Raw genomic sequence first — 26157 nt, forward strand, 5'->3', positions numbered from 1 at the left:
ATTGTGAAGATAGTCTTTAGAGTTTTGGATTTAACTCTATGTAGTTCTGATCATCTACAAAACCAAGGTTTATAATTGTCACATAGTATTTACTAAAATCAAGTTTATACAAAATACTCCAATTGTGCATATTGTGTTTGCTCTAAATGAACGCTGTTTTCTTGGCCCCTGATCTATGTCCTTTGCTATTCCATATCATAGACTATTCTCTTAGTTCCAGTGTAATTAAACCAATATTAATATTATTCCTTTCTTTACACATAATCAAAAGAATTAGTACATATGTTCTTTTTGTGAGTGTATAGGACATGGCATACATATATCTATGTGTGGGTTTATGTACATGTATGGTATGTGCATACATGTGGAACCTGGAGATCAACACCAAGGTCTTCCTTGATCACTCTGCACCTTACTTTGAAACATGGCATCTCTCTAAATTTGGTGCTCATCTGTTCAGCTAGACTGGCTGCCACTGACCTCTAGGGATCTGTGTCTGTCCACCTTCCACCCATAACATGAGGGTTCCAGAAGTGTGCCCCATGACCAACTTCTATGTGGGTGCTGGATCTAAACTCAGGCCCTCCTTCTTGCACCACAGACTCTTTACCAACCACACCACTTTAGCACCTCCTTATTCTTAGGAGAATATTACATCCAAATGTTGCCAGCTGTGTAGATGAGAGAGTAATATCATCTGTCATTTGTTTGAATTCTCTGACTAGGTTAACTTCCTTGATTACTTAAAGCCATTAGTGACTAAAAATGGGTAGGACATACTTAGATTCTGTAGATCTAACATGCTTTTGTGCAGAGACATAATAGAGGCATAAAGTTACTTAAGCCAGCTAGAGGTAGAGTTTACCAATGATTGTGTAAAAACCACATTTCTGAAGAGTTCAAATCTGTAAAAGAGTATTAGAAGCATTTAAAATGAACATTAACAAAGTTGAACTATGCCTGTTTACAAGTTTTAAATTTAACTTTGGATGGAGCCACAATTTGTCAGACTCTTCCTTCTGAAACTGTTGTAAGCCAAACATGGAAGATATCAACCTAAAGTTGTATGGCTTCTGTCATTAATGAGGTAGGATCACTTACCTAAGAGAATGGATGTATATGTATAAAGTTGATATTTAAACAATCGTAAACAGTGCCATCAGTTTCTCTGTAAGTTTTTTTTTTTTACAGAAATTTCAGAAAGCTTTTGTTTCTTCTCTTGCAGAATTGCAATGTGAAACAATGGGAGAGGAGAACGCTCGGCTACAGAATATTGTTGATAACCAAAACTACTCAGTTGCAGACATCGAGAGAATAAATCATGAAAAAAATGAATTGCAGCAGACCATTAATAAATTAACCAAAGACCTAGAGACTGAACAGCAACAAATGTGGAATGAGGAATTAAAATATGCCAGAGGCAAAGAGGCGGTAAGTCATGAATATCCGCTCATCACAGAAGACCTTACTAAAGGCCTGTCTGTGTAACCAAGGGGAATTCAGTAAGTGGAGGGATAAATTTACTAACACTGATATTTAGAACAGCTAAAACACTCATATCCTTATGCCAGCTCATCAACACCTCTAATATTTATCAGTCAAATTTAAGGTAAACTTGGTTTTCTGAGGATGAACTAAGATCTCAGCAAATAAATAAATGTATGTATGTGATTCTAATATAGAGTGAGCAAGCAGTTCACTGTGAGTAGTCATCTGTCTTCTCTTATCTCCTAACCCTGGCAGGTAAGCTCCATCCCTGGGTATAAAGGAAATAGGTATACATCTGTATACACATTAGAGGTCTATCTAATGATGGAACACAAGCTTAGCATGCTCGGGGTATCAAGTTCAATACATAATCCTAATGAAAAGGATGTGGCACCCAGTCTTTGAGCCTAGAATTTGGTCAAACTTGATTTAGCTTTAGCCTGTAATTTCTTATTAACAGCATGCATAGTCTACATCATTTAACCTTTTTATAGCCTCCACTTGCTTCCTTAGAAAATGAAGTGTAAGAGGCAGAGGGAGGCAGATGTCTGTGAGTTCAAGGCCAGCCTAGTCTACAGAGAGAGTTCCAGGACAGTCTCAAAAGCTACAGAGAAACCCTGTCTTGGAAAAAAAAGAAGAAGAAGAAAGAAAAAATGAAGTGTAATTAGACCACATCAGTTAATCTGAAGTGAGTTACTTCAGGGTACCTTATCTCTCAGAGGCTGTGTAAAAAAGGAAAGGTTGTAAATCTCTAAAGTAAGTAAACATTGGGTTTATGAAACTAAAAGGAATAGCATTTTTTTTTTGGTTGAACGTGCTGAAAGAAGAAAATAATCTAGGAGGTAGGTAAGCAGTGGCCTAGGGAGGAGTCCAACTCTGGCCATGAGAAAAGAACTTAGTGGGCTGGGTACCCAAGAGCTAAGAGTATCAAATGTCTGTCTAGGTTAGAAAAACTCACCTAAACAATGTATCTGTAACCTTTTTTCTGTACTAAATTTTGCCCTGGTAGTATAGCAGAACTCTTGTGAAATATAACTATAAGTATATATTTATATAAATATAAAATCTAGAACTCTTGTGAAATATAATGGTTGCAACTGCACCTAGATCATCAGAAGTGTCAGCTGTGGGAACTGATAATGGGAGAAAGAACTAGAGACATAAGCAGTGCACTCCTGGATGCTCTTTCATTAGACTGAAAAGAGGAGCAGGAAGCAGGAGAAGAGACCACTGATTGGGCCTAGAGAGTAACAGAAGAGAAGAGAAAGTGCCAGGCTGTGTTCTAGGGCTGGGGGAGGAGATAAACACACACACACACACACACACACACACACACACACGCACACACACGCACACACGCACACACACACACATATCTGATTCTATAGAGCTTACATTCAGCTAGTAAAAGTGAACAGATATGTCACATTGTAAAGTAAATTAAGAGTTTGGGAAAACTGGGGAATCCATTAGAGGGAAAGCACACCGTCCTGGTAACAGATGGACCCTTGAAGGACAGAGAAATGTGAACTACTAAAAAAATTTTCAGTATATTTAAGATAATACTTTGAAGTGTAAATTATCTATTTCTTTTATTTGGGGTAATTAAAATGTGTTAATATATATACTGTCAAATGTAAGTTTTAGGTTCCCCCTCACACTGGGTTTTTTGTTTTGTTTTTGTTTTGTTTTGGTGTGTGTGTGTGTGTGTGTGTGTGTGTGTGTGTTTCTGTATGTAACCCTGGTTGTCCTGGAACTCTCTGTAGAGCAGTCTAGCCTCAAACTCACAGAGATCTGCCTGCCTGTGCCTCCCAGTGTTGGGATTAAACGCGTGCCCAGTTCTAAACTTTGGTCTTATTTCATATTTTTGTCTAGGTTTGAGAATATAAGTTTCAGTTGATAACGAAACATGGATTTACTCTAGTTTATATGGAGTATGAACACTGGTATACTGCTCACCAATTCCAGCCTTAGAATTATTGTCGAAACTTTTCATTTATATATTTTAATATTACTATCCATTAATTATCAAACTACTAAAAACTGGCATAACCGCTTGTGTAGAGTTACAGAAATGACCATTGAAAAACCACACGGTCTAGGACTGCTTTATTTTTAACATTTCTTTTTGTGTTCTCTTCCAGATCGAAGCACAATTAGCAGACTACCACAAATTGGCTAGAAAATTAAAGCTTATTCCCAAAGGTGCTGAGAATTCCAAAGGTTATGACTTCGAAATTAAGTTTAATCCTGAAGCTGGTGCCAAATGCCTTGTCAAATACAGGGCTCAAGTTTATGTAAGTCTGTGTCTGAACCTCACCTTACCATAATGCCATAGGACTAGACTAAGAAGGAGCACTTTCTTCTGAGTGGTAGATGTCTTATTTCACAGCTGACTTTACTTTAAGAGCCTTCTCCTCTCTGCCTCCTTTACTTCGTCCAACTATCCATTAAAACGTTGGTTACAAGTAAAATCTGTCAGGACTATGTCAACAATCTGAGGTAAGCTTTGTTGTCTAGCTACCTTCAGCCCCTCTCGAGAGATCATCATTAGCAAATGTCAGGTGCCTGCTTTATTGATGGTAAAACTTAGAAGGTTAGTTACCAGATCGGGTCTTCCAGCCAGACTGGAGCATGGTAGCCCTTCAGGGAAATCTTGAAAGATGAAATAAATGTCTGTGGTACGCCTGGGCGAATAGTTGTAGTCCAAACACACACAGTAAGGTATGAAGTATAATGAATTATTTTTCAAGGCAGAAAAAGGAAAAAAGTCAGTAATCAACAACCACAAAAAAACTGTTCCTAATTTTGAAACGACCAAGGAGATAATTTTGAGAAAACATTTGTTACAATTTTAGATTTATTCACAAGTGTCACAGATTTATTGCCAATACTAAAATACCACCTTTAAAATACTTACCTTTGGAATTCAAATATGTTGAGTCTAATGCTATAGGTCTTTCCCTTGAGAATTGTTCATCCAGACTATGTCCATCCCCCTGAACCTGCTTTATCTAATCAAAAGCTAAGCAGGTCAGGTCTGCTTAATACTGGAATGGGAGAACTGATCACCTACCATGTGTCTACTGTGTACAGACTGTGTTCCAGCCCAGCTGTGTGCTGGAGATGAAATAGCCAAGGAGAACCATATCTTCTCAGAGATAGCGGTTTGCTGATGAACAGACATTGCTTACATCAAGCCAGCTCCATTCACACATACACACCACTTTTCAGTAGCGTTTAGACGAGATCTTACTGTGAATCCTGGCCTGCAACTCCCCATGCAGCCTGGCTGGTCTCAACTCAAGACAGTGCTGCTGTCTCGGCCTCCTAAGTGCTGGGACTGCGGATGTGTGCCACAGCAACTCCACTTCCACATCTGCTGCAGGATGTCACTGTGTACTTCTTGTTGGCCTGGAACTGCCTGTTAGACCAGACTGACCTCAGTCTCCTCCAGGTGCTGGGATTAAAGGGCTACAACACTACACTCAGTTTAGATTTACTGTCAATTAAGAAAAGAAAGTAGACACAGTAAATCATTGCTTACTGGTTTTGCAAGCCATTAGTTGTCAAACTACGCATATTGACTTCTTTTGTTTTTTTTTTTTTTGTCTTTCAAGACAGAGTTTCTCTGTGTAGTCCTGGCTGTCCTGGAACTCACTCTGTAGACCAGGCTGGCCTCGAACTCACCGAGATCCGCCTGCCTCTGCCTCTGCCTCTGCCTCTCAATGGCTGAGATTGAAGGCATGCGCCACTACCGCCCAGCTGGTACATTGATTTCTGTCAGTAGCCAGGTAGCTGGCTGATTTTGCACATCACTACTTTGAATGGTTTCATATTGCTGCAGCAAGAAATTAATTACCTGATTTAAACACGTTTGTAAAAGGAATTTAGGCACAAAGAATATGTTCAGAAAATTAATTTTATTCTAGAAATATTTTATACAGTAGTGAGCAATGGACGTAGAAGTAGGATGCTGGGGAGAAAGCTCAGTGGTTAAGAACATGCACTGCCTGTAGAGACATCCCAAATTCAAAGTCCAGTGCCTACCGCAACTAATTCACACCTGATTTTACTCCAGCTCCAGGAGAATCCTGTGTCTCCAGCCTCTACAAGCATCTTTATTCAACATGCACATGTATCCACAAAATTAATATAAATAAGTCCATAAGGAAGAAAGCAGAAATAGTTAGGAATGATGGAGAGCATCTGTCATCCCAGCCAGTTGGGAGAGAGTTGTAAAAAGGCATTGAGTCCTTCAAAAAACAGGCCTGGGGTGGTTTTGTGTTTCATCATGTTATGCTGTTTGGGGTCCGGCAAGGGTTTTCCTCTGTTTTGCTTTTAATTAGACTGTGAAAAGACGTGTGGGAGAGTACACGCAGTGACACACATGTGGAGGTCAGTTCTCTCCTCCACCTTAGGTGGTTTCTGAGGATCAAACTCAAGTCTCCAGGCTTGGTCAGCAAGCTCTTCATCCACTGAGCCGTCTTTCACATCCTGTTTTTGTTTTGTTGAAACTGTAACTCGTAGTCCAGAGTGGCCTCAGACTGCTGTGCTTACAGGCTAGTGCAACCACACCCAGTACCAGGAGTTGGGTTTATATTCAGTGGTAGAGCCCATGTTTGTTGTAGAATATCTGGGTTTGATGGACAGCATAAGAAAGAAACCGATCAAAATTAGAAGTCAATAGTAGCTTTAAAAGACTTACTCAAGAGCCAGGTGTAATGACACAAGGCTGTACTCCCAGCACTCAGGAGGCAGGGGAACGTGGATCGCTAACTTTGAGGCCAGGCTGATCTACATAGTGAGTTCTAGGACAGCCAGGGCTACATAGAGAATCCCTGTCTCCTAAAAACAGAAACAAAAAAGACTTAATACATAATGACATATGGCATTTTCTTTTTGGAGTAGTGAAATATGTTTAAAGTACAATGGCATTTAGATAACAATGTGAGTATACTACAGCCACTGAATTGTACACTGTTTGTACACACTAGTTGTATAGAAAGTTCAGTTTCAGGTCACATTTAACAGAACTATTTCTGTTTAATCATTTTAAAGTGAGCATTACCTCAGTTTTCTCAATACAGTGGGAAACAATGCAGTATGGTGTTGAAGTAAAATCAGCAGGTTAGAAGACAAATAGAAGGAATAAAGAGAAATGGGGTCTGGAGAGATGGCTCATAGTTAAGACTGTGTCCTGCTCTTGGAGGGGGCCAGGTTCCGTTCCCAGCACCCACATCAGTCACCTCACAGCCTCCTGTAGCTCCAGCTCCAAGGAGACCCAACTCTGGCCTCTGCAAGGACCTGCACTCACACGTACATACATACAAACAGATAGAAAGAAGTGGACTGTCAGGCACTGTGACAGATACCCATAATCCTAGCACTTGGAAAAAGATTGAGACCAGCTGTTTTTTCTTTCCTAAACCTTGGCTTCAAAAAAATAAGACGTTTTCTCACCAATGGTATATTATATTTAAAACGTCATAGCTTTATTTTTTTTTCTCTGAAACTGTCTTACATCTTAATATAATCATACCTCATGGGAATTTTATAATATATCTTGACTCCCATATTTCATGTATTTTCTAGGTACCTCTGAAAGAGCTCTTGAATGAAAGCGAGGAAGAAATTAGCAATGCTTTAAATAAAAAAATTGATCTGGAGAACACTTTAGAGCAAGTAAGTGTGGTGCATGTAATGCAGCCTAGTGTCGAGTGTGACTTGTGATTGCTGAGCAACAGTGGTTTAAATTCTGATTTGTCTGAGACAGGATTTCTCTGTGTAGTTCTGGCTGTCATGGAACTCACTCGGTAGACCAGGCTGGCCTTGAAATCACAGAGGTCTGCCTGCCTCTGACTCCTGAGTGCTGGGATTTGCTGGGATTAAAGGTGTGAGCCACTACCACCCAGTTTTATTCCTTTTTTAAAAATCAATATGTAAGTAAAATCCACAGCTTTACATAAATAGCTATTCAAGTAATCCGCACAAAGGTGTTTTCAGTGTTAACAAATTTCCTGGCATCTGACCTTATGGGCTACAAACATGGCTCTGTAGTAAAGTATTTTCTTAGCATGTGGCTGCAGCCCTGGGTTCAATTCCCAGTACCACCAAAAAAAAAAAAAAACCCTGCTTTTTACTAGGAAGATCCTTTCCTCTCAATAAAATAGAGGTCAAGAGTGTGCATTGTACCAGCAATTCCAGCACTTTGTTATCAGAGGCTGGGAGGATTGCAAGTTCCAGGCCAGGCTAGGTCACATAAAGAAATATGCATAAAAGCAAATATAAAAGTTCTATAATGTTTAATGTTAATTTTGATGTCTGTCAAGATGGATACCATGAAGACGGAGAGCAGGAGAAATGTGAAGATGCTGAAGGAAGAGGTGCAAAAGCTGGACGACCTTTACCAACAAACTGTGAAGGTAGGAGCTGGACCTGTGTGTTCATCTGACTCGAGTCTGAAATCTTAGCTGGATGTGGTGGTATACAAAAGCTGAGACGAGGCCTCAAAACTCAGCCAAAAAAGCCAGGTGTGGTGTCCTCATACCTGTAGTCCCAACATTTAGAAGACCCCGTGGGAGGATTGGCACAGCTTTGAGACCCACCTGGGCATAAATAATTGTCCATTAAGAATCATTGCAAGGGGCTGGAGAGATGACTCAGAGGTTAAGAGCTCTGTCTGCTCTACCAGTGCCCCTGAGTTCCATTGTCCCATTGTGGTCCCAGCATCCACACAGTGGCTCACAACCATCTATAATGAGATCGCGTGCCTTCTTCTGTTATGCAGGCAGAACACTATGTACATGATAAATAAACAAGTCTTGAAAAAAACCATTGCAAACTTACTTTCCCAGCTAAATTTCGGTCTGTTCATAAGAGCTCCAGAAGGTAGGTAAGGTGGAGGACCGACTGCCGCTGTTCTGTCCAGCCCTGAATTTTCAGACAGGCATTGAGACCCCGTTCACGAGCCATCATACAATTAAGTTTTACAACTGTGCCATTAGTAGTTATACCAGCAACGTATCACAAATAGAAACATTTGTATTGCCCTATATTATATATGGGATGCTTTTTGAGCAGTGTAGAATTTTTGGAAGTTGTAACACAACATCTGATCTGCATGTGAAGTGTGAAATGTGTGCCTATTATTTTTACTGTTATCATATTCCCTGCATGAAAGGTTAAGTTTATTCTTGAAAGCACTCAAGTGAAAGACTCTGTAAGTCCATACTTCAGCATCACAAACCTAGGCATCTGAGAATGACTGGAACTAATTTTGCTAAACATAGTTAATATGTGTGTGAAATTTTAATCAAAGTACCAGGTTTCCTTGAATTAGACTTGAAACATTGTTAAATAGAGTGCTACACAGAATCTTCCTGGAGGGGGCACATTTGTGTTTATCATATGGAGTCCCCACTGGAACAGTTAAAGAAAGAAGGCAGTCAACAGCTTGGAAATATAAATGATGCAACGTTCTGGTTTTTTGTTTGTTTTTAATGCTTAACCTACTTTACTTAAATCTGCCTTTAGCAAATGGAATATGAATGGAAAAAATGATTTTTCTCCGCTAGGAGGCTGAGGAACAAGATGAGAAGTGTGCCAGGGAGCTTGAATCCCTGGAGAAACACAAGCACCTACTGGAGAGTGCTGTGAACAAGGGCCTCAGCGAAGCCATGGATGAGCTAGAGGCTGTCCAGCGGGAGTAAGTTCACCTCGCCAAGATCTGATTCTTTAAACTTTGTAAAGCTGCTTCCTGTTTTTTATCTTTAATTCCTACTATGAAACTCTTTGGGGTGCAAAGAATGATATTTTAAGTATTTAAGCCAAAAAAAAATAAGATACCTTATGCCACTATTAGAGGCGGGTCATAGCATCAGGGTAGCTGACCACACATCAAGTGAACTGAAGCATCTGGTAGTGATCTGTGTGCTTACATAATGGCATTTCGATGGATTCTACCAGGGATGGTTTTCTTGGTAGTGGGGGTGAACAGGGTTTCTCTGTAGCTTTGAAGCCTGTCCTGGATCTACACTCTATAGACCAGCCTGGCCTCAAACTCACAGATATCCACCCATCTCTGCCTCCTGAGAGCTGGGATTAAAGGCATGTGCCACCACTTACAGCCAGGCATGGTTTTCTATATCCACCAAATATTTCTAAGGGAAAATAGTAACATATATAAATGCAAAATTTGCATTTTGCTCAGGTTACTACACTGTACTAATTTATTCATTTATTTTCTAGATATTAAACAATTGGTTTCTTTTTATTTTAATTCTGTAGATACCAACTGGTTCTACAAAGCACAATTGAAGAAAGGGGAAAAGTGACAAATGACTTACTGCATCTTTTAGAGATAGTTGCTACACATGTAGGGTCTTTGGAAGTAAGTATGAAGCTCTTCGCTGAATTCTAGCTGCTTTGTTTCTATAGGAATTGAATAACAAATTTTCCATTTTTCTTTTATTTATTTGTTTTTTTTTCTTTTTTTTTATTGAGAAAAAAAATTTCCGCCTCCTCCCAGCCTCCCACTCCTCTCCCCGTCCCCCCCACTCCTATCCCCGTCCCCCCACTCCTCTCCCCCTCCCCCCACTCCTCTCCCCCTTCCCCCACTCCTCTTTTCCTCCCTCTCAAGTCTGAAGAGCAGTCAGGGTTACCTGCCCTGTGGAAAGTCCAAAGTCCTCCCCCCTCCATCCATGTCTAAGAAGGTGAACATCCAAACTGGCTAGGCTCCTACAAAGCCAGAACATGAAGTAGGATCAAAACCCAGTGCCATTGTCCTTGGCTTCTCAGCAGCCCTCATTGTCCGCCATATTCAGAGAGTCCTGTTTTATCCCCTGCTTTTTCAGTCACAGTCCAGCTGGCCTTGGTGAGCTCCCAATAGATCAGCCCCACTGTCTCCGTGGGTGGGTGCACCCCTCTTGGTCCTGACTTCCTTGCTCATCTTCTCCCTCCTTCTGTTCCTCATTGGGACTTTGGGAGCTCAGTCCAGTGCTCCAGTGTGGGTCTCTGTCTCTATCTCCATCCATCGACAGATGAAGGTTCTATGGTGATATGCAAAATATTCATCAGTATGGCTATAGGATAGGATCATTTCAGGTTCCCTATCTTCAGCTGTCCCAGGAACTAACTGGGGACCTCGCCTTGGGCACCTGGAAGCCCCTCTAGGTCCAAGTCTCTTCCCAACCCTAAGATGGCTCCCTTAATTAAGATATGTGCTTCCCTGCTCCCCTATCCAACCTTCCTTTATCCCCATCATCCGGTTGCCCCAAGTTCTCCCCATCCTACCCTTCTCACTTTTCTCTCCCCATCTCCCCTTACCCCCCTCCCACCCCACCCTTAAGATCCCGATTTTTTGCCTGGCAATGGGATGTACTCACTCATAATTGGTTTCTAGCCATAAATAAAGGTCAGTGAGTCTATAATTTGATATCCTAAAGAAGCTAAATAAGAAGGTGAACCCAAAGAAAAACATATAGCTATCCTTCTTTTATTTATTTGACAAAAACCTACATTTTAACATTTTCATACCAATCCCAGTTCCCTCTGCCTCCCCTCCTCCTGCTCCCTCCAACATCCAACTTATCCCCCATCCACTCCTCAGAGAAGGTAAGGCTTCCCATGGGAACTCAACAAAGTCTAGCACATTGCTTTGAGGCAGGACCACTGCTCTTCCCACTACCTAGGCTGAGCAGAGTATCCCTACAAAGAGAATGGGTTCCAAAAAGCCAGTCCAAGCAGTAGAGATAAATCTTGCTCTCACTGCCAGTCGCCCCACAGTCTGCCCCAGCCATTCAACTGCCACCCACATTCAGTGGGCCTAGTTCCCCCCACTGTCAGACTGGTGTCTCTAATCTTAGGACCAGGGCACATTTCTTTGTCTCCCTCTGATTCTAGGGACAGTCTGTGTTTCTTTGACACTAGTTCAGAGTCAGAGCACATGTCTTTAGTCCTGGGTTCAGGAATAACGATGTTTCTTTCCCTGGCCCAGGTCTCAAATCCAAGGTGTGTTTCTCTCACTGGCTCTGGGTTCAGAGTCAGGGTGCTCAGTGATTGGTTGGTTTCCTATTCCAGTTGTCCCTTTTACCCTGCACTCCCCCTTTTTATATGTTAATAAATAACAGGGGGATTAGAAGTGGGCGATGTTTTCATGAGACTACTTCCTGCTGCTTTGGGGCATTGAAGTTCTTGGGACAATTTTGATCTTCATCCCCAGGAAATAACTGGATGCAAAGGACTGTGGCTCTGTAGCTATAGGCTGGTAATCCTGCAATAGTAACTTGTTCAAAGTCTGGTTAGAAATCTTTTGGATTTGTTGTTGAAGAAATTTAGACAAGAGGTTTAAGAGACAGGGCATAATTAGTAGAATTAAGAGAAATATTCCTTAATGAGGGGTTAGGAAGGGAAGCATCCAATACCATATCTGACTATTAGTGATCCACTGCCTAGATTTTGAAATCTAATCCTCTCTGATTTTGTAGTACTACGGTGGCTAGTGAGTCCCATTTGTCCCTGAAGAGTAAGGATAGTCTGAGCTACCTTTTGCAAATTCCAGATGGATTCTGAGGAAAGCAACGGTAAACGGCTAGTCCTGCTGTTCCAGTGGCTGCAGCTGCAGTTTTGCCCAGGGCTGCTAGAAAGGGTATTACTTAGATTGCTCATGTGCCATGCCGTGCCATGAAGGTATGAACTTGGCGGTGGGAATTGACAAGGGTTCCTCACCAGGAACCACCCCTAATTCAGGGAAGGGGAACACTATGGCACAACTCCTATACCCCCTATCAGGTAAGCAGAATATCACAGAGAATAGATGCATTATGAATGTTTGGACATAGGGGCTAGGTGGTAGTACCAAGGGTAATGGTATTATTGCAGGTTTCAGAATCCAAAATGCCCACAAAGTGTGTTCCTGAGAATTAACGCAGTTTGAACTGCCAAAGAGAGGAATATGAGAAAGATAAGGGGTGGTAGTGAGTGACATTTGGCTTGGAAGAATTAACACGTGGTAAGGGGAGAGAATCTAATAGGACAATGGGTGAGGCCACAAAGGGTGAGTGAGAGCTTGACTCTGGAGGGACACACAACCAGCATTCTCCAATGAGGTCACGCTGAGTGTTATTCAGCAGCTGATACACAGTAGTCAAGGTTTGAAATGACATGGTGTTACAGGGAGCTAGGGTCCAATAAAGGTGATTAATAAGGACGTAAGAACCTTTGAGGAGCTTTGGACCACTTCTTCTACTGTGGGGTTGAGCGAGTGGGATGTGTACCCTCTGTATTTTGAGCGCTCCTGATAAGAGCCTGCGGTAAATGCCATCATAGAGCTTCCCAATGACTCTCATTTCCCTTCTGGGGTACCTTGGATTCTTAATCAGGATGTAAAAGGTTCCCCCTTCTTCATAAATGGCAGAGTGTTTTCCTAAATGTGCATCATGTCTTTTACAGGACCAATGAGGACAGTCTCCATAGGTTTCTGGCCAGTGTTGACAGTAACCTTTAGTCTGATCATAGAGGAAGCAAGCACAGGGGACGGGTGTTCTTTCCATTGACTTTGTTGTTACAAGGATAAGTGTCTCTTTTTTGACAGCCTGCTAGTGAGCAGTCTCCGGACCCTACCAGCTGAGTGATCTAGTTGAACTGTTGAGTATGTTTCCTGAACCTCAAATCTCCACATGTAGAGATAAGGAGTGTATGAGGAGCTAGAATCAGAAGAGGTAGGGCATAACCCAATAGGGTTGGGATTGAGTCTTGACCTATATGGATGTGTGAGGCCTCATTTCTCTAAGACCGGAAGGACGCTGTTCAGTTTTGGTATCCTCTGAAGCTTAAGGCAGCAAAGTCTTGTTGGGGATCAAAAGATTGTTTTGAGCTGATGGTAGAAAAGGTTTGAGATGGGAAAAATTAATCCAGTGAGGGGAATCCTGAAGCTTAGCAGCAGTTAGAGTAATAAGGATTGCCCTGAAAAGGCCTGTCCATTTTGGAGCAAGAGTGCGAGAATTTTGTCGTGGAGGAGAGAGGAGAACTAAATTCCCAGTGTTAATTGGAGAGGGAAGAGGATTTGGGAGGGGTTGTGGCAAATGATGATTGGAGAAATTCCAAATAAGAGTACGAAGATAGTGGAGCAAAGGGGTACCTACCCATCCCGAGAATGTGTCTACTGGGACTAGAAGGTATCTGAAAGGTCTAAGTGTGGTCATGTCTGTGAAATCGAGCTGCCAGTCTGACCCAGGGAGGAATCCCCTGCCTGGTGAGTGGGGAAAGGGGGACTCCGATGCCTAGAGGTGGGATTAGAGGTTTCACAAATTTTATATGAAGCTGTGATAGTCTTTAGAAAAAACAGATCCTCAGAGGTGAGCTGTAAATAAGTTTTGATAAAGTGAGACAAAGCCTGGCTATTGGGATGAAAGATCTGGTGTAAACAGAACAAGATCTGTTGAGTACCTGGGGATGATAATGAAGAGATTGGTTGTAAGAGGAGAGTGTCTTTTTTTTTGTTGTTGTTTAAATTTATTTATTTATTAAGGATTTCTGCCTCCTCCCCGCCACCGCCTCCCATTTCCCTCCTCCTCCCCCAACCAAGTCCCCCTCCCTCATCAGCTCGAAGAGCAATCAGGGTTCCCTGACCTGTGGGAAGTCCAGGGAGAATAGAAAACACTATCCTGAGTGAGATAAGCCAGACCCAAAAAGAGGAACATGGGATGTACTCACTCATATTTGGTTTCTAGCCATAAATAAAGGAAATTGAGCTTATAATTCACGATCCTAGAGAAGCTAAATAAGAAGGTGAATCCAAAGACAAACATATAGGCATCCTCCTGAATATTTACCTTCATCAGGCGATGAAAGGAGACAGAGACAGAGACCCACATTGGAGCACTGGACAGAAATCTCAAGGTCCAAATCAGGAGCAGAAGGAGAGGGAGCACGAGCAAGGAACTCAGGACCGCGAGGGGTACACCCACACACTGAGACAATGGGGATGTTCTACTGGGAACTCACCAAGGCCAGCTGGCCTGGGTCTGAGGAGAGTGTCTTGTAGTGTGTGAGAGGGATCCAGATTTTCAAGAGCTGCGGCTCTAGCTGCCTCATCAGCTCAGTTAGTTCTCATTGAAATAATGGAATTGCTTGATGTGATCAACAGTAGACAATTCCTATGGCTATGGAAGATGGGAAGCCTCTAATAGGGCTATAATTTGGTCTGAATTATTTATGGATCCTTCTTTTGTTGTTAATAGCCCCGTTCCCTCCAGATAACTGCATGTGACAAGAGAATATAAAAAGCATACTTTATATATATATAAAATTTTAGGGATTGTCCCTAAATTTAACAAGCACGGGATAGAGCTATTAATTCAGCCTGCTGATCTGGTGGTGTGGTCTGGAAGGGCCTAAGCTTCAACCACTCTGGTGGAAACAACATATCCTGCTTCACGTACTCCTTCATACAGGAGGGAGCTGCCATCGGTATACCATGTATAAGTACTACTATAAGGAGAAGTGCTCCTTTCTGTATATGTATAGGATAAGGTAGTAACTCTTCTAGGGTCTCACTCTATGATTCTAGTAGGGAGTATTTCAGGATTGGTTGGGGGAGAAGATTTGAAATGTTAAAAGGTAGACATGGTTAAAAAGTTAGTATTGTGTCTTGTACAAATGCTACCTGAAGGGAGAGAACTCGGGAGGGAGGTAGTGTTTGAAGTCCCTTGTATGTTAGAAGATGTGACAGGTGGTGAGGAGAAAGAGCAGTAATAGGTAACCCAAAGGTTAACTTCTTTGATTCAAGTAGAAGCAGTTCAGCTGCAGCCAGAGCTCGTAGCTATGTGCCCAGCCTTGCACAGTCTGGTCTAGTTTTTCTGACAAGTATGCAGCAGGTGCAAAGGAAGGACCCAAGACCCTCCTTTTCAGTAACACACACACACACACACACACACACACACACACACACACACACAGAGAGAGAGAGAGAGAGAGAGAGAGAGAGAGAGAGAGAGAGAGTTAAATCTGGAAGGTGTGGGCTGGAGCCTGGAGCTTACGAAATGCCTTGCTAATGGACTAGAAGAGGTTCATGTAGGGGCCAAGGGCTGCATTATATAGGGGGTGGGCATGAAGAGAAAAAGAAGGAATCCAGGTGCGAAGGAAGGCTGCCATACCTAGGAAAGATAGGATTTCATCCTTTGTGTTAGGAACTGTGAGTGACTAGATTGTTTTCTATCTAGGGTAATGGCTTTATGAGTTGGAGTGATGGCTAATCCCAGATGAGTAACCAGAGGACTGTATAACTGGACCTTAGAGGGGCTGGACAGAAAGTTCAATAGAGCCAAGGCATCTGCCTGGCCAATGTGCAGGGATGGACGACAAAGGAGAGGATATCTGTGTACTGTATGAGTTTAGATTTTGGGAGAGACAGAGAGTGAGTAAATGTGGACTGTCCTGGAATCCCTGGGGTAGGATGGTCCAAGTGAGCTGGGTAGAGACATGGTTGTCTGGGTCAGTCCAAGTAAAGGCAATAATATGTTGTGACTGGGGATCTAGAGGAATAGAAAAGAATGCATCTTTGAGGTCAAGAACAGAGAAATGGGAAGTTTTTGAAGGGATAGTGGAGAGGACAATATAAGGACTGGGTACTATAGGATGAAGGGGAATTACTGCTGAGTTAAAAGTCGGAGGTCCTGGACCAACCTATAGGCTCTGCTGGGTTTTTTGACTTAAGAGAATAGAGACAAGAGGATTAAGTCTCCTGAGGCTTTAGAGAGAGAGAGTGGCTATTGGGCCCCCGTGATATATTTGATTAGACTTTGCAGTTGGATGATGTCAGGGGTGATGTTTGACTATAGAGGGATTCTGGGTGTCCCATACCTGGGCATCTACTTGAGAGGTAAGCTGGTAAAGGAAAAGGAGTGTCAGAATGTGTGGTTTGAAGTAGAAGAAGGAGGGAAATGCTGGTGAGCTTAGGGTTAACCGGATGGAGGGAACAAAGGAAATAGAGGCTCCTATTTTGGTTAGGAGGTCACCTTCCAAACAAGGGGATGTGGCAGGTTGGTACCACTAGGAAAGAATGGATGAGGGGAATACCCCTAAAGAAAAGGCTAAGTAGTGGGGTTTGATGAACTTGGTAAGTTTGTCACCCTACAAAAACAATAGAGAAACAAGACGGTAAGGTGGGCCCCCAAAATTTTGTCAGAGCCAAAAAAGTAGCCCCAGTGCCTAAGAGGAAGGAGATGAATCTCCCTGATACTGTGATAACTACCCGGTTCTCCCTGTTGGTTATGGCAGTGGTCTGACAAAGGGAGCCCAGATTCTATCAGTCATCCAATGCCAGACACAGAAGGTTGGCTGAAGCGTGGTCCCCCATGGCATGGCGACAATCAATACTCCATTGTCCTTCTCAATGGCACCCTGGACATGGTCCAGGTGGTTTACATGGGTTGGGACAAGTCCTGGAGCCCGTGACTCTCAGGACCACATTTGCAACAAGGGCATACAGGTTCTTGGGGTTCTGGATGCCAGGAACTTGGGTTTCTACTTTTGCCAGCTGAGAGACCCTAGCTATCATCAGGTATTTTTGTTTACAGACTTTTTCATCTCTTCCATGAGATCTCTTTATATCTTAAAGGCCACTGCTAAGGCTTCTACTTGTGGAGTCAGAGGTCCTCTCTCCAAACGTTTAAGTTTAAATCTCTGGGAAATTCTGAGAGGAGAAATAGGTCATAAGGAGCTGCTTTCCATCTGGGCTCTCGGGATCCAGGTTGGTGTGTTATAAGAGGGCCTTTGTAAGGCAGTTGAGGAATTGAGATGGATTTTCATGTTTTTCCTGAAAGGCCTCTTGGGCCTTTTCATAATATACTGCCTTCAGGGAAGCCCTACAGAGACCAGTTAAGAGGTATGTTATGAAACAATTCCTAGCTAGGGTGTCCCTGGAAGTATTGTAATCCCATTCAGGGACCTGAACAGGGACTGCCCCACTGGGTAGATGTTTTCCATTTGATGGAATTCATCTGCATGGGCCCTAGCCTGACCCCAGATTTGCCTACACTCCTCTGGGAGGAGATGGTTGGCAAGAATCATATAGACATCGTGAAAGGTAAGATCATAGGATTGGGTAATGTACTGGAATTCTTTAATAAAAGTGGAAGAATTGGCAGTATAGGATCCTAATCTTTTTTATACTTGGGCGAGTTCAGATTAACAAGAAGGGTACATTTAGCTGACTAAACCATCCACCCCAGCAACCTCTCACAAAGGGAGAACTGGGGCTGCTTTAGATTGGGGAAGTACAGGAGGTTCTATGGCAGAGCGAGAATGAGTAGCGGGAGGACTAGGGACTGTCGGTGGGCTGAAAGTAGCTTCCAGGGAGATCTGACCTGGACCACCTGTCACTAGCAAGGGAGAAAGAGAGGCTGAAGGGACCAGAAGAGGGGGAACTGTGGGCTTTTGTCTGTAGAGGGGAGGCTCATTGACTGGATCAAAGGTAATAAATTCATCCTGTTCTGATTTGATAGCTAGTAGGAGTTGGGTGGGTGAACAGGAGGCACAGAGGGGAGGCTTGGAGTGAAGGTAAGAGAACGTTTTAACATAGAGGGTCTCTTTTCACTTCCCTGATCACTGACAATAGTTGTTAAGGTCCCAAATAATACTGGGATCTAGTGTGCCTTTAAGCAGCCATCAGTTGGTTACCTAAGGGATATTGAGGCCAAGTGGTACATACTGTGCTCATCTTTCTAGGTCTGGTGTTTCTTTCTGTGGTCTGAGATTTCTTAACCTCACTCATGACAGTTTTTTCTAGTTCCATCCATTTGCATGCAGATTTCAAGATATCATTTTTTTTAACCACTGAGTATAAATCCATTGTTTAAATATACCACATTGTCTTTATCCATTCTTAGGCTAAGGGGTATCTGGGCACCTAGGTTGTTTCCAGGTTCTGGATGTTACAAATAATGCTGCTATGATCATAGTTGAACAAATGTTTTTGTATTACGATTGAGCATTCTGTGGGTTGCCCAACAGTGCTATTGCTGGAAGGTTAATTCCCAATTTTCTGAGTTCTTTATATATTTTGGAGATCAGTCATCTATCTGATGTGGGGTTGGTGAAGATCTTTCCCCATTCAGTAGGCTATCGTTTTGTCTTATTGACTGTGTCCATTGCTTTACAGAAACTTCTATTTCAGAAGGTCCCATTTCTTTATTGTTGCTCTCAATGTCTGCGCTACTGGCGTTGTATTTAGGAAGTGATTTCCTATGCCCATGCTTTCAAGACTACTTCCCATTTTCTCTTCAGTGAGGTTCAGTGAATGGTGATGTTTCTCTGATTTCTTTCTCAGCCCCTTTATCATTTGTATATAGGAGGGCTACTGATTTTTTTAGTTGATCTTGTATCCTGCTACATTACTAATGGTGTTTATCAGCTGTAGAAGTTCTGTCGTCGAATTTTTGGGGTCACTTAAGAATACTATCATATCATCTGCAAACGGAGAAAGTTTGACTTCTTCCTTTCCAATCTGTATCCTCTTGATCTCATTTTGTTGTCTTATTTCTCTAGCTAGAACTTCAAATACTATGTTGAATAGATATGGGGAAAGTAAGTGGACATTCTTGTCTTGTTCCTAATTTTAGTGGAATTTCTGTGAGTTTCTCTACATTTCATTTGAAGTTGTCTGTTGACTTGCTATATGTTGCTTTTACTATGTTTAGGTGTGTTCCTTTTATCCCTGATATCTCCAGGAGAAGAAGTGTTGGATTTTGTCGAATGCTTTTTCAGCATCTAATGAGGCGATCATATGTTTTTTTCTTTCAATTTGTTAATAGGGTGGATCACATTGATAGACAGATGCTGCACCAGCCCTGCATCTCTAGGATGAAGCTGACTTGATCATGGTTGATAATTTTTTGATGTGTTCTTGATTCAGTTTGCCAGTGTTTTATTGAATATTTTTGCATCAATGTTCATGAGGGAGTTTGGTCTGTAATTCTCCTTTTTGGTTGAGTCTTTGTGTGGTTTCCTTATCAGGGTAACTGTAGTATCATAATTGGCAATGTTCCTTCTGTTTCTATTTTGTGGAACAATTTGATGAGTATAGGTATTAGCTCTTCTTTGAAGTTCTGAATACTGCACTGATTCCAGCCAGCCCTGGACTCTTTTTGGTTGGGAGACTTTCAGTGACTGCATCTATTTTCTTGCATGTTAGAGGTCTATTTAAATTGAGACCTCACCTTGTTGGATTTTTCCTGTGATGAGAATGAAGTGTCCCTCTCCATATCTTCTGACTGATTTTAATTTGAAGTCTATTTTGTTAAATATTAGGATTGCTACACCTGCTTGTTTCTTAGGTCCATTTGATTGGAAAATCTTTTCCCAACCATTTACCCTGAGAGAATGTCTGTCTTTGAGGTGAAGGTGTGTTTCTTGTATGCAGCAGAAGGATGGATCCTGTTTTCATATCCATTCTGTTAGCATGTGTCTTTTTATAGGTGAATTGAGTCCATTAATCTTAAGAGATATTAATGACCAGTGATTGTTAAATCCTGTTATTTTTTTGGTGGTAGTTTGTGTGTTTTGTTGGTGTGAGGTTATCTATTGACTGTGTTTTCATGGGTGCAGCTAGCTTCCTTGCATTGAAGTTTTCCTTCTAGTACTTTCTGTAAGGCTGGGTTTATGAATAGGTATTGTTTAAATCTGATTTTTTTGTGGAATATCTTGTTGTCTCAATCAATAGTGATTGGAAGTATAGTAGTCTGGGCTTGCATCCATGATCTGTTAGTGTCTGACTTTCTGACTTTCACGTTTTCCATTGAAAGTCGGGTGTATTTCTGATAGGTCTGCCTTTATATATGTTTAGTGTTCTGATTATAATATGGAAAGGAGACTTTTTTGGTTCAGTCTACTTGGTGTTTTGTAAACCTCTTTTACTTTCATAGGGATATCCTTTTTTAGTTGGGGAAGTTTTCATCTATGATTTTGGTTGAATATATTTTCTGTGCTTTTGAGCTGGAGTTCTTCTATTCCTATTATTCTTTTTTTATTGATATTTATTGAGCTCTACATTTTTCTCTGCTCCCTCCGCTGCCACTTCCCTTCCACCTTCAACCCTCCCCCAAGGTGCCCATATGCCTAATTTACTCAGGAGAGCTTGTCTTTTTCTACTTTCTACTTCCCAGTAGATTAGATATATGTAAGTCTCTCTTAGTGTCCTCATTGTTGTCTAACTTCTCTGGGATTGTGATTTGTAGGCTGGGTTTCTTTTCTTATGTTTAAAAACCACCTATGCGTGAGCACATGTGAGAGTTGTCTTTCTGAGTCTGGGTTACCTCACTCAATTTCTAGCTCCATCCATTCTCCTGTGAAATTCAAGCTGTCGTTATTTTTTTCTGCTGTGTAGTACTCCATTACATAAATGTACCACATTTTCTTAATCCATTTTTTTTGGTTGAGGGGCAGTTAGGTTGTTTCCAAGTTCTCTCTATGGGAAATAAAGCTGCTATGAACATATGAGCACGTGTCCTTGTGGCACGATTGAGCATCCTTTGGATATATACCCAAAGTGGTATTACTAGGTCTTGAGGAAGGGTGTTTTCTAATTTTCTGAGAAATCACTGCACTGACATGCAAACAGGCTGTACCAGCTTGCACTCCCACCAGCAATGCAGGAGTGTTCCCTTTACCCCACAACCTCTCCAGTATAAGTTGTCATCAGTGTTTTTGATCTTGGCCATTCTTACAGGTCTAAGATGGAATCTCAGAGTTGTTTTCATTTGCATTTCTCTGATGATTAAGGATGTTGAACATTCCACCTCATTCCTTTACAAATGTCATTCTTGTATGTAAATGTCACACTTGTTTGTACATTAAGAGTTGTGAATTGTTTCCACTAGAAACACCTTGAAGAACAGACTGCTAAAGCTGACGCAGAGTATGAAGGAAGCATGTCTGAAGACCTCTTGGAAAATATCAAAGAGATTGCAGAGAAGTACAAGAGCGGCGCTGCTCTATGTGAGAATCCTGGGGAATGAAGATAAACCGACGGTGGCTGTCTTCTGTCTGTCATAGACGTATATTAACTAAAAATGGATATGTCCCAAAACTGTGTAACAGTTAATAAAGTGCATTAGTAAAGTGAGGGTTTCCCTTCATTTCTCTGACTCACTTCTGATGAAAGAACATGGTATGGGCTAAACCGGGAGTTAGCAGACTACAGTGTGAACCAAGTAAGACATGCTGACTTTCTGCAAGTGCTTGCCCACTGTGATGGTGTTAAACAATCTAAAGAAGACACCACTTGGCCTGCAGAGCCAGACATATTGACTCTCAGGTCCTTGTGACTTTGCCTCGGAGGGTGGGAAGAAGCATCTGTTCACCCTTTCTTCACCCGGATGAAAAAGGTAACAAAAAAACAAAGAAAAAGGATTCCATCCCAATCCGGGTAGTGAATCAGTGAGTTCATTGGGGTCACTTGTAGGATCACAAATGACTCAAGGCAGCTACAGCACCAGGAAACCTCCTGGACAGCATACCAGCACTTAGACCATGAAGAGTACCTCTGAAAACATGGGCAACTCACAAACACCTTCACCACCAAAGAGTTTTGGGCAGCTTAAGGGAGACTACACTACCACAAAGATCCTCTACTCCAGTCAATTATGTACGTCTTATAGAACCTCAGGGCAGGGACCCCCAAGCTCCCTAAGCTCCCTACTCTATCCATGAGGAAATGTCGATTAAAAGACAGTTATCTGCAGATAGAGCTAAATGAACACAGTCTAGAGGTGGTTTTAACACTCAGGAGAACATGCCAGGGAAGAGGAAGACTCTGCCTGTTCAAGTCAAGCAGAACAATGTATGGGGCACCACAGTGGCCTTAGAGTCAGAAACAAGTCGTGTGCAAACCCTGTGGAGGGGACTACTCACTGAGGGTGATGGGGTTACTGCTGCTCCTGAGAGCTCACGGAGCAGCAGAGCAGCACTGACCGAGACCAACTGGGCACTCGGTAACAAGCAGGCTCCATGAGGTGTCTTCCAGCCTCGTGGAGCCAGGACTTGAATATTCAACAGGCTGGCCTGTCCGTGAGAAAGGGAAACAGTGAAAATAGTCTGGAAAAACGTGAGCTGTTGAACTATTGCTAGATATAAAGTATGGGCGGTTAAAATCTTAAAACGGCGTTGTTAATAAGGTGGAACCCAGAGGAAAATCCATAGCTTTGAAATTTATTTTCTTTAGATGATCTAGTGTAACTGGCGAGGAGTGGGGCAGTCGGCGAGGGCTAGCTAGAGTGTGTGTCTAGCATGTCATAGCCTTTGGATTTGATCCCAGAACCCAGAACTAGAAGTTCAGCTAGGCATGATGGCCAACACATGTAATCTCAGCATTCAGAATGCTGAGGAGCAAGGATTTTGAGGTCAGGCCAGGCTGAGCTATATAGCAAGCTAAAGACCAAGGTGGCCTTTTAAGGCTGTGTCTCAAAACAAAGCCAGAAAAGAATAAAATTTAATAATAAAATATTTATTAATTAAAAAATAATTTTTGAGGCAAAGTCTCTAGTCCAGGCTGGTCTCATACTCCCTGTGTAGTTGAAGGTAACCTTGAACTTCTGACCCTCTGCCTTCTACTTCCAAAACGTGAGATTACAGTTTGTCTCCTTGTCTGGATTATGTGCATTGGAGACCAAACTCAACTCCTCTTGTTTTCTAGGCAAGAAAAATTATCACCAACTTCTGAAAAGCAAAACTTGATCAGGAAAGAAAGAAGGTGGACAGTGGTGCATACCTGTAATCCATCCTTTAGGCAATTGAGAGAAGAAGATCAGGAGACCCTGTCAAAACTAAAGGGTAAAGGAGCATGGCAGAGAGACACTCAGATGGATGCAGCCTTCCTTGGCAGTAAACTGTCAGCTCTGGCGATCTGGGCTTAAGGAGTGCTTGATCTGCAAGCACAAAGTTCCACATGCACAGCTAAAGAAATAGAAATGAACCCATGACGATGACATCTACTGGCTGCACCGCCCTTCTAGAATGCTGAAACAGATTCTAAAGGTGCAACCAAAATGCCAGCCTGACGAACTCTGAAAGGACAGAACACTACCCTGTACTATACATCCCGTTTGTGAAATCAGAGATTTTTCTATGGCACTGTGTCCCAGTGAAAAGGATGCCAGTCAGTGGAATCCAAGAGTAAAACCAAGAGCTAGTCTTAGTTTGGCATAGATTTCAACAACTAAGATTTTGGTGCTTTGTACCCCCAAATTTACTTAGAGGTCATTTGCTGTGGGACATCTTTCCTATATGCTATATGTTTTATTAACTTCCTCTATGCTGTGAGTATGTTAATAAAGAAACTGCTACACCAACTCTTTGCTCTATAGCAAGACAGAATAAGCCTACGCAGGAAAGCCAAACTGAAAATACAAGGAAGATTGGTGGGGTCTGGGAGATGCCACCAAGCTGCCAAAGCAGCAAGATGTTCTAGACCAGAGGTAAAGCCATAGCTCTATGGTAATGCATAATAAATAGAAATTTAAAAGTAGGAGCTAGATAGTAATAAGCCTGAGCAACAGGCCAAGTAGTTTACAATTGATATTAAGTCTCCAAGTGGTTATTTAGAAGTAGGACAGAGAAAGCTCCAACCGCAATTGTCTCCAGAGGGGGCTTATCTCATCTAGAGATAGAGCAAGGGTACTTTGACCTGCCCATTACAACTGCCACTAGAAAGCCTCGTACTCTGTACTTGGGAAACCACAGGAGGCTAAAGGAGCCACGATCATGGCAGAGATAAATGACCCTTCTCCACAAAGAGCTAGACAGGCCTTTATATATGCCCTTGCTGAAGGGTGACTGGGAGATGCTTCGTATTTTCCCACTAATAACAGCTTTTGTGATGACTCACATTTTACAAGTTTTTTTTTTTTTTTTTTTTTTTTTTTTTTTTTATGGTTTTTCGAGACAGGGTTTCTCTGTGGTTTTGGTTCCTGTCCTGGAACTAGCTCTTGTAGACCAGGCTGGTCTCGAACTCACAGAGATCCGCCTGCCTCTGCCTCCCGAGTGCTGGGATTAAAGGCGTGCGCCACCACCGCCCGGCCTCATTTTACAAGTTTTAAAGAACCCATTTTTCTTACTGTATTATTGATTGTTAAATTTTATCTAGTGACTTTCAGGCATCTAGGACATTGATAGTAACTGTTTTCATACATACTTCCATATGATTAATTTCCAAACATAATCATCATCTCCATGATTAAGTACTTGCTTAGCCCATGTGTGAAGTCCTAAAATCAATTTAAAGTGCCATCAGAAAAATAAACCAAAACTACATGTATACATTGCTAGAATAAATCCCACCTGGTCATGGTGTAGTTTTGTGCTACTAGATTCAACATTTGTCTGTCTGTTTGGGTTGTTTCATTTGGTTTTTTGTTTATTTTATTTTTAATGCATGAGTTTTTGCCTGTGTGTGTGTGTGTGTGTGTGTGTGTGTGTGTGTGTGTGTGTTGTGGGGAGCCGTTCCCACATACTCCATTGCAAGATGACGCTGACCATCAGCACCACCACTGTAATCAAGCCAGTGCGCATGTGCATGGTGAATGGCAGTTTACCTTGTCAAGCCAGTGCGCATGCACATAGTAACTTTCCATCCCTTGCTCTCTTCCTCTCCCGTGGCATCATAGGGTTTGACAGGCTGCAGCCAGTCAGAGTTTGACACGTCCGAGGCGAGGACTGTTAAGCTATATAAGGGCCGGGTTTTTGACCCTTGAGGTCTTCGCTCTGTAAACTTATGCTCTCCCTCTCAAGACGCATAAAGCTTTTCTGCAGAAGGATCCTGAATGTGCCGCATCTTTCTTGCTGGCGAGACGGTAGCACGGGACAGTGTGTGTCTCTACCTTACATACATACCCATGCACAAAGAGGCTAGAGAATGTTGGATCCCCAGAATTGCAGATGATTTCCTGCCAACTTTGTGGGTGCTAGCAATCAAATGCAGGTTCTCTGAAGTCAACTCTCCAGCCCAAATGGTTTATTTGAGGAATGGTCTAGCAACTCATGACAGTCTTCCTGTCTCAGTCTCCTAAGCTAAGATGACAGGTTCTAAGCTCCCATGACCAACATTTTGTTTAGTCTTCTTACGCTGTCCAGGCTGGTCTCAAGATTTAGTGAAATCAATCCTCCAGTCTCCCAAGTAGCTGGGACTAACAGTATATACCACAGTACTCCATATGTTTTACTTTTAAATTTTTATCGTAAAAATAAATATTAAACGTTGGAATAATATGAAAGTATTAAAGATCAGGAGTGATGGTAGATGCCTCTAATCTCAGCATTTGGGTGAGGGAGGAAGATCTGAAGGTTGAGGCCAGCCTAGGATCCTCTCTCAAAGATAGATAGATAGATGATAGATAGATAGATAGATAGATAGATAGATAGATAGACAGACAGACAGACAAGGAGTGCCTAGAGAGAGATGAGACTGTGAATTCTACCATTTTCTTCGGGGATATTTGCCTCATACCAAGAGAATTCAGGATAGCTTTTCAGCTTCCCAGCCTGTCGGTAAGTTGGCACTGGGCCTGTGAGCTGGGTCAAATGATGTGGGAGTGTCATATATCAATCTGTTGATTTCATTGGTTAAGCAATAAAGAAACTGCTTGGCCCTCATAGGTTAAAACATAGGTAGGTGGG

At 42.1% G+C, this 26157-nt stretch overlaps 1 protein-coding gene across 1 annotated transcript in view; it reads left to right on the top strand.

The window, feature by feature from the left end:
- Positions 1-21503, top strand: part of LOC121458658 (kinetochore protein NDC80 homolog) — a 48373-nt gene extending 26870 nt beyond the window's left edge. The window contains 7 exon segments of the mRNA XM_041667955.1: positions 1226-1431; positions 3633-3785; positions 7084-7173; positions 7821-7913; positions 9066-9196; positions 9778-9880; positions 21366-21503. Coding sequence (XP_041523889.1) covers positions 1226-1431; positions 3633-3785; positions 7084-7173; positions 7821-7913; positions 9066-9196; positions 9778-9880; positions 21366-21503 — 914 coding nt within the window.
- Positions 21504-26157: the final 4654 nt, after the last annotated feature.

Source organism: Microtus oregoni, unplaced genomic scaffold (assembly GCF_018167655.1).
Source record: "Microtus oregoni isolate MIOR12 unplaced genomic scaffold, Mior012 000018F_ref0000195, whole genome shotgun sequence".
NCBI lineage: Eukaryota > Metazoa > Chordata > Mammalia > Rodentia > Cricetidae > Microtus > Microtus oregoni.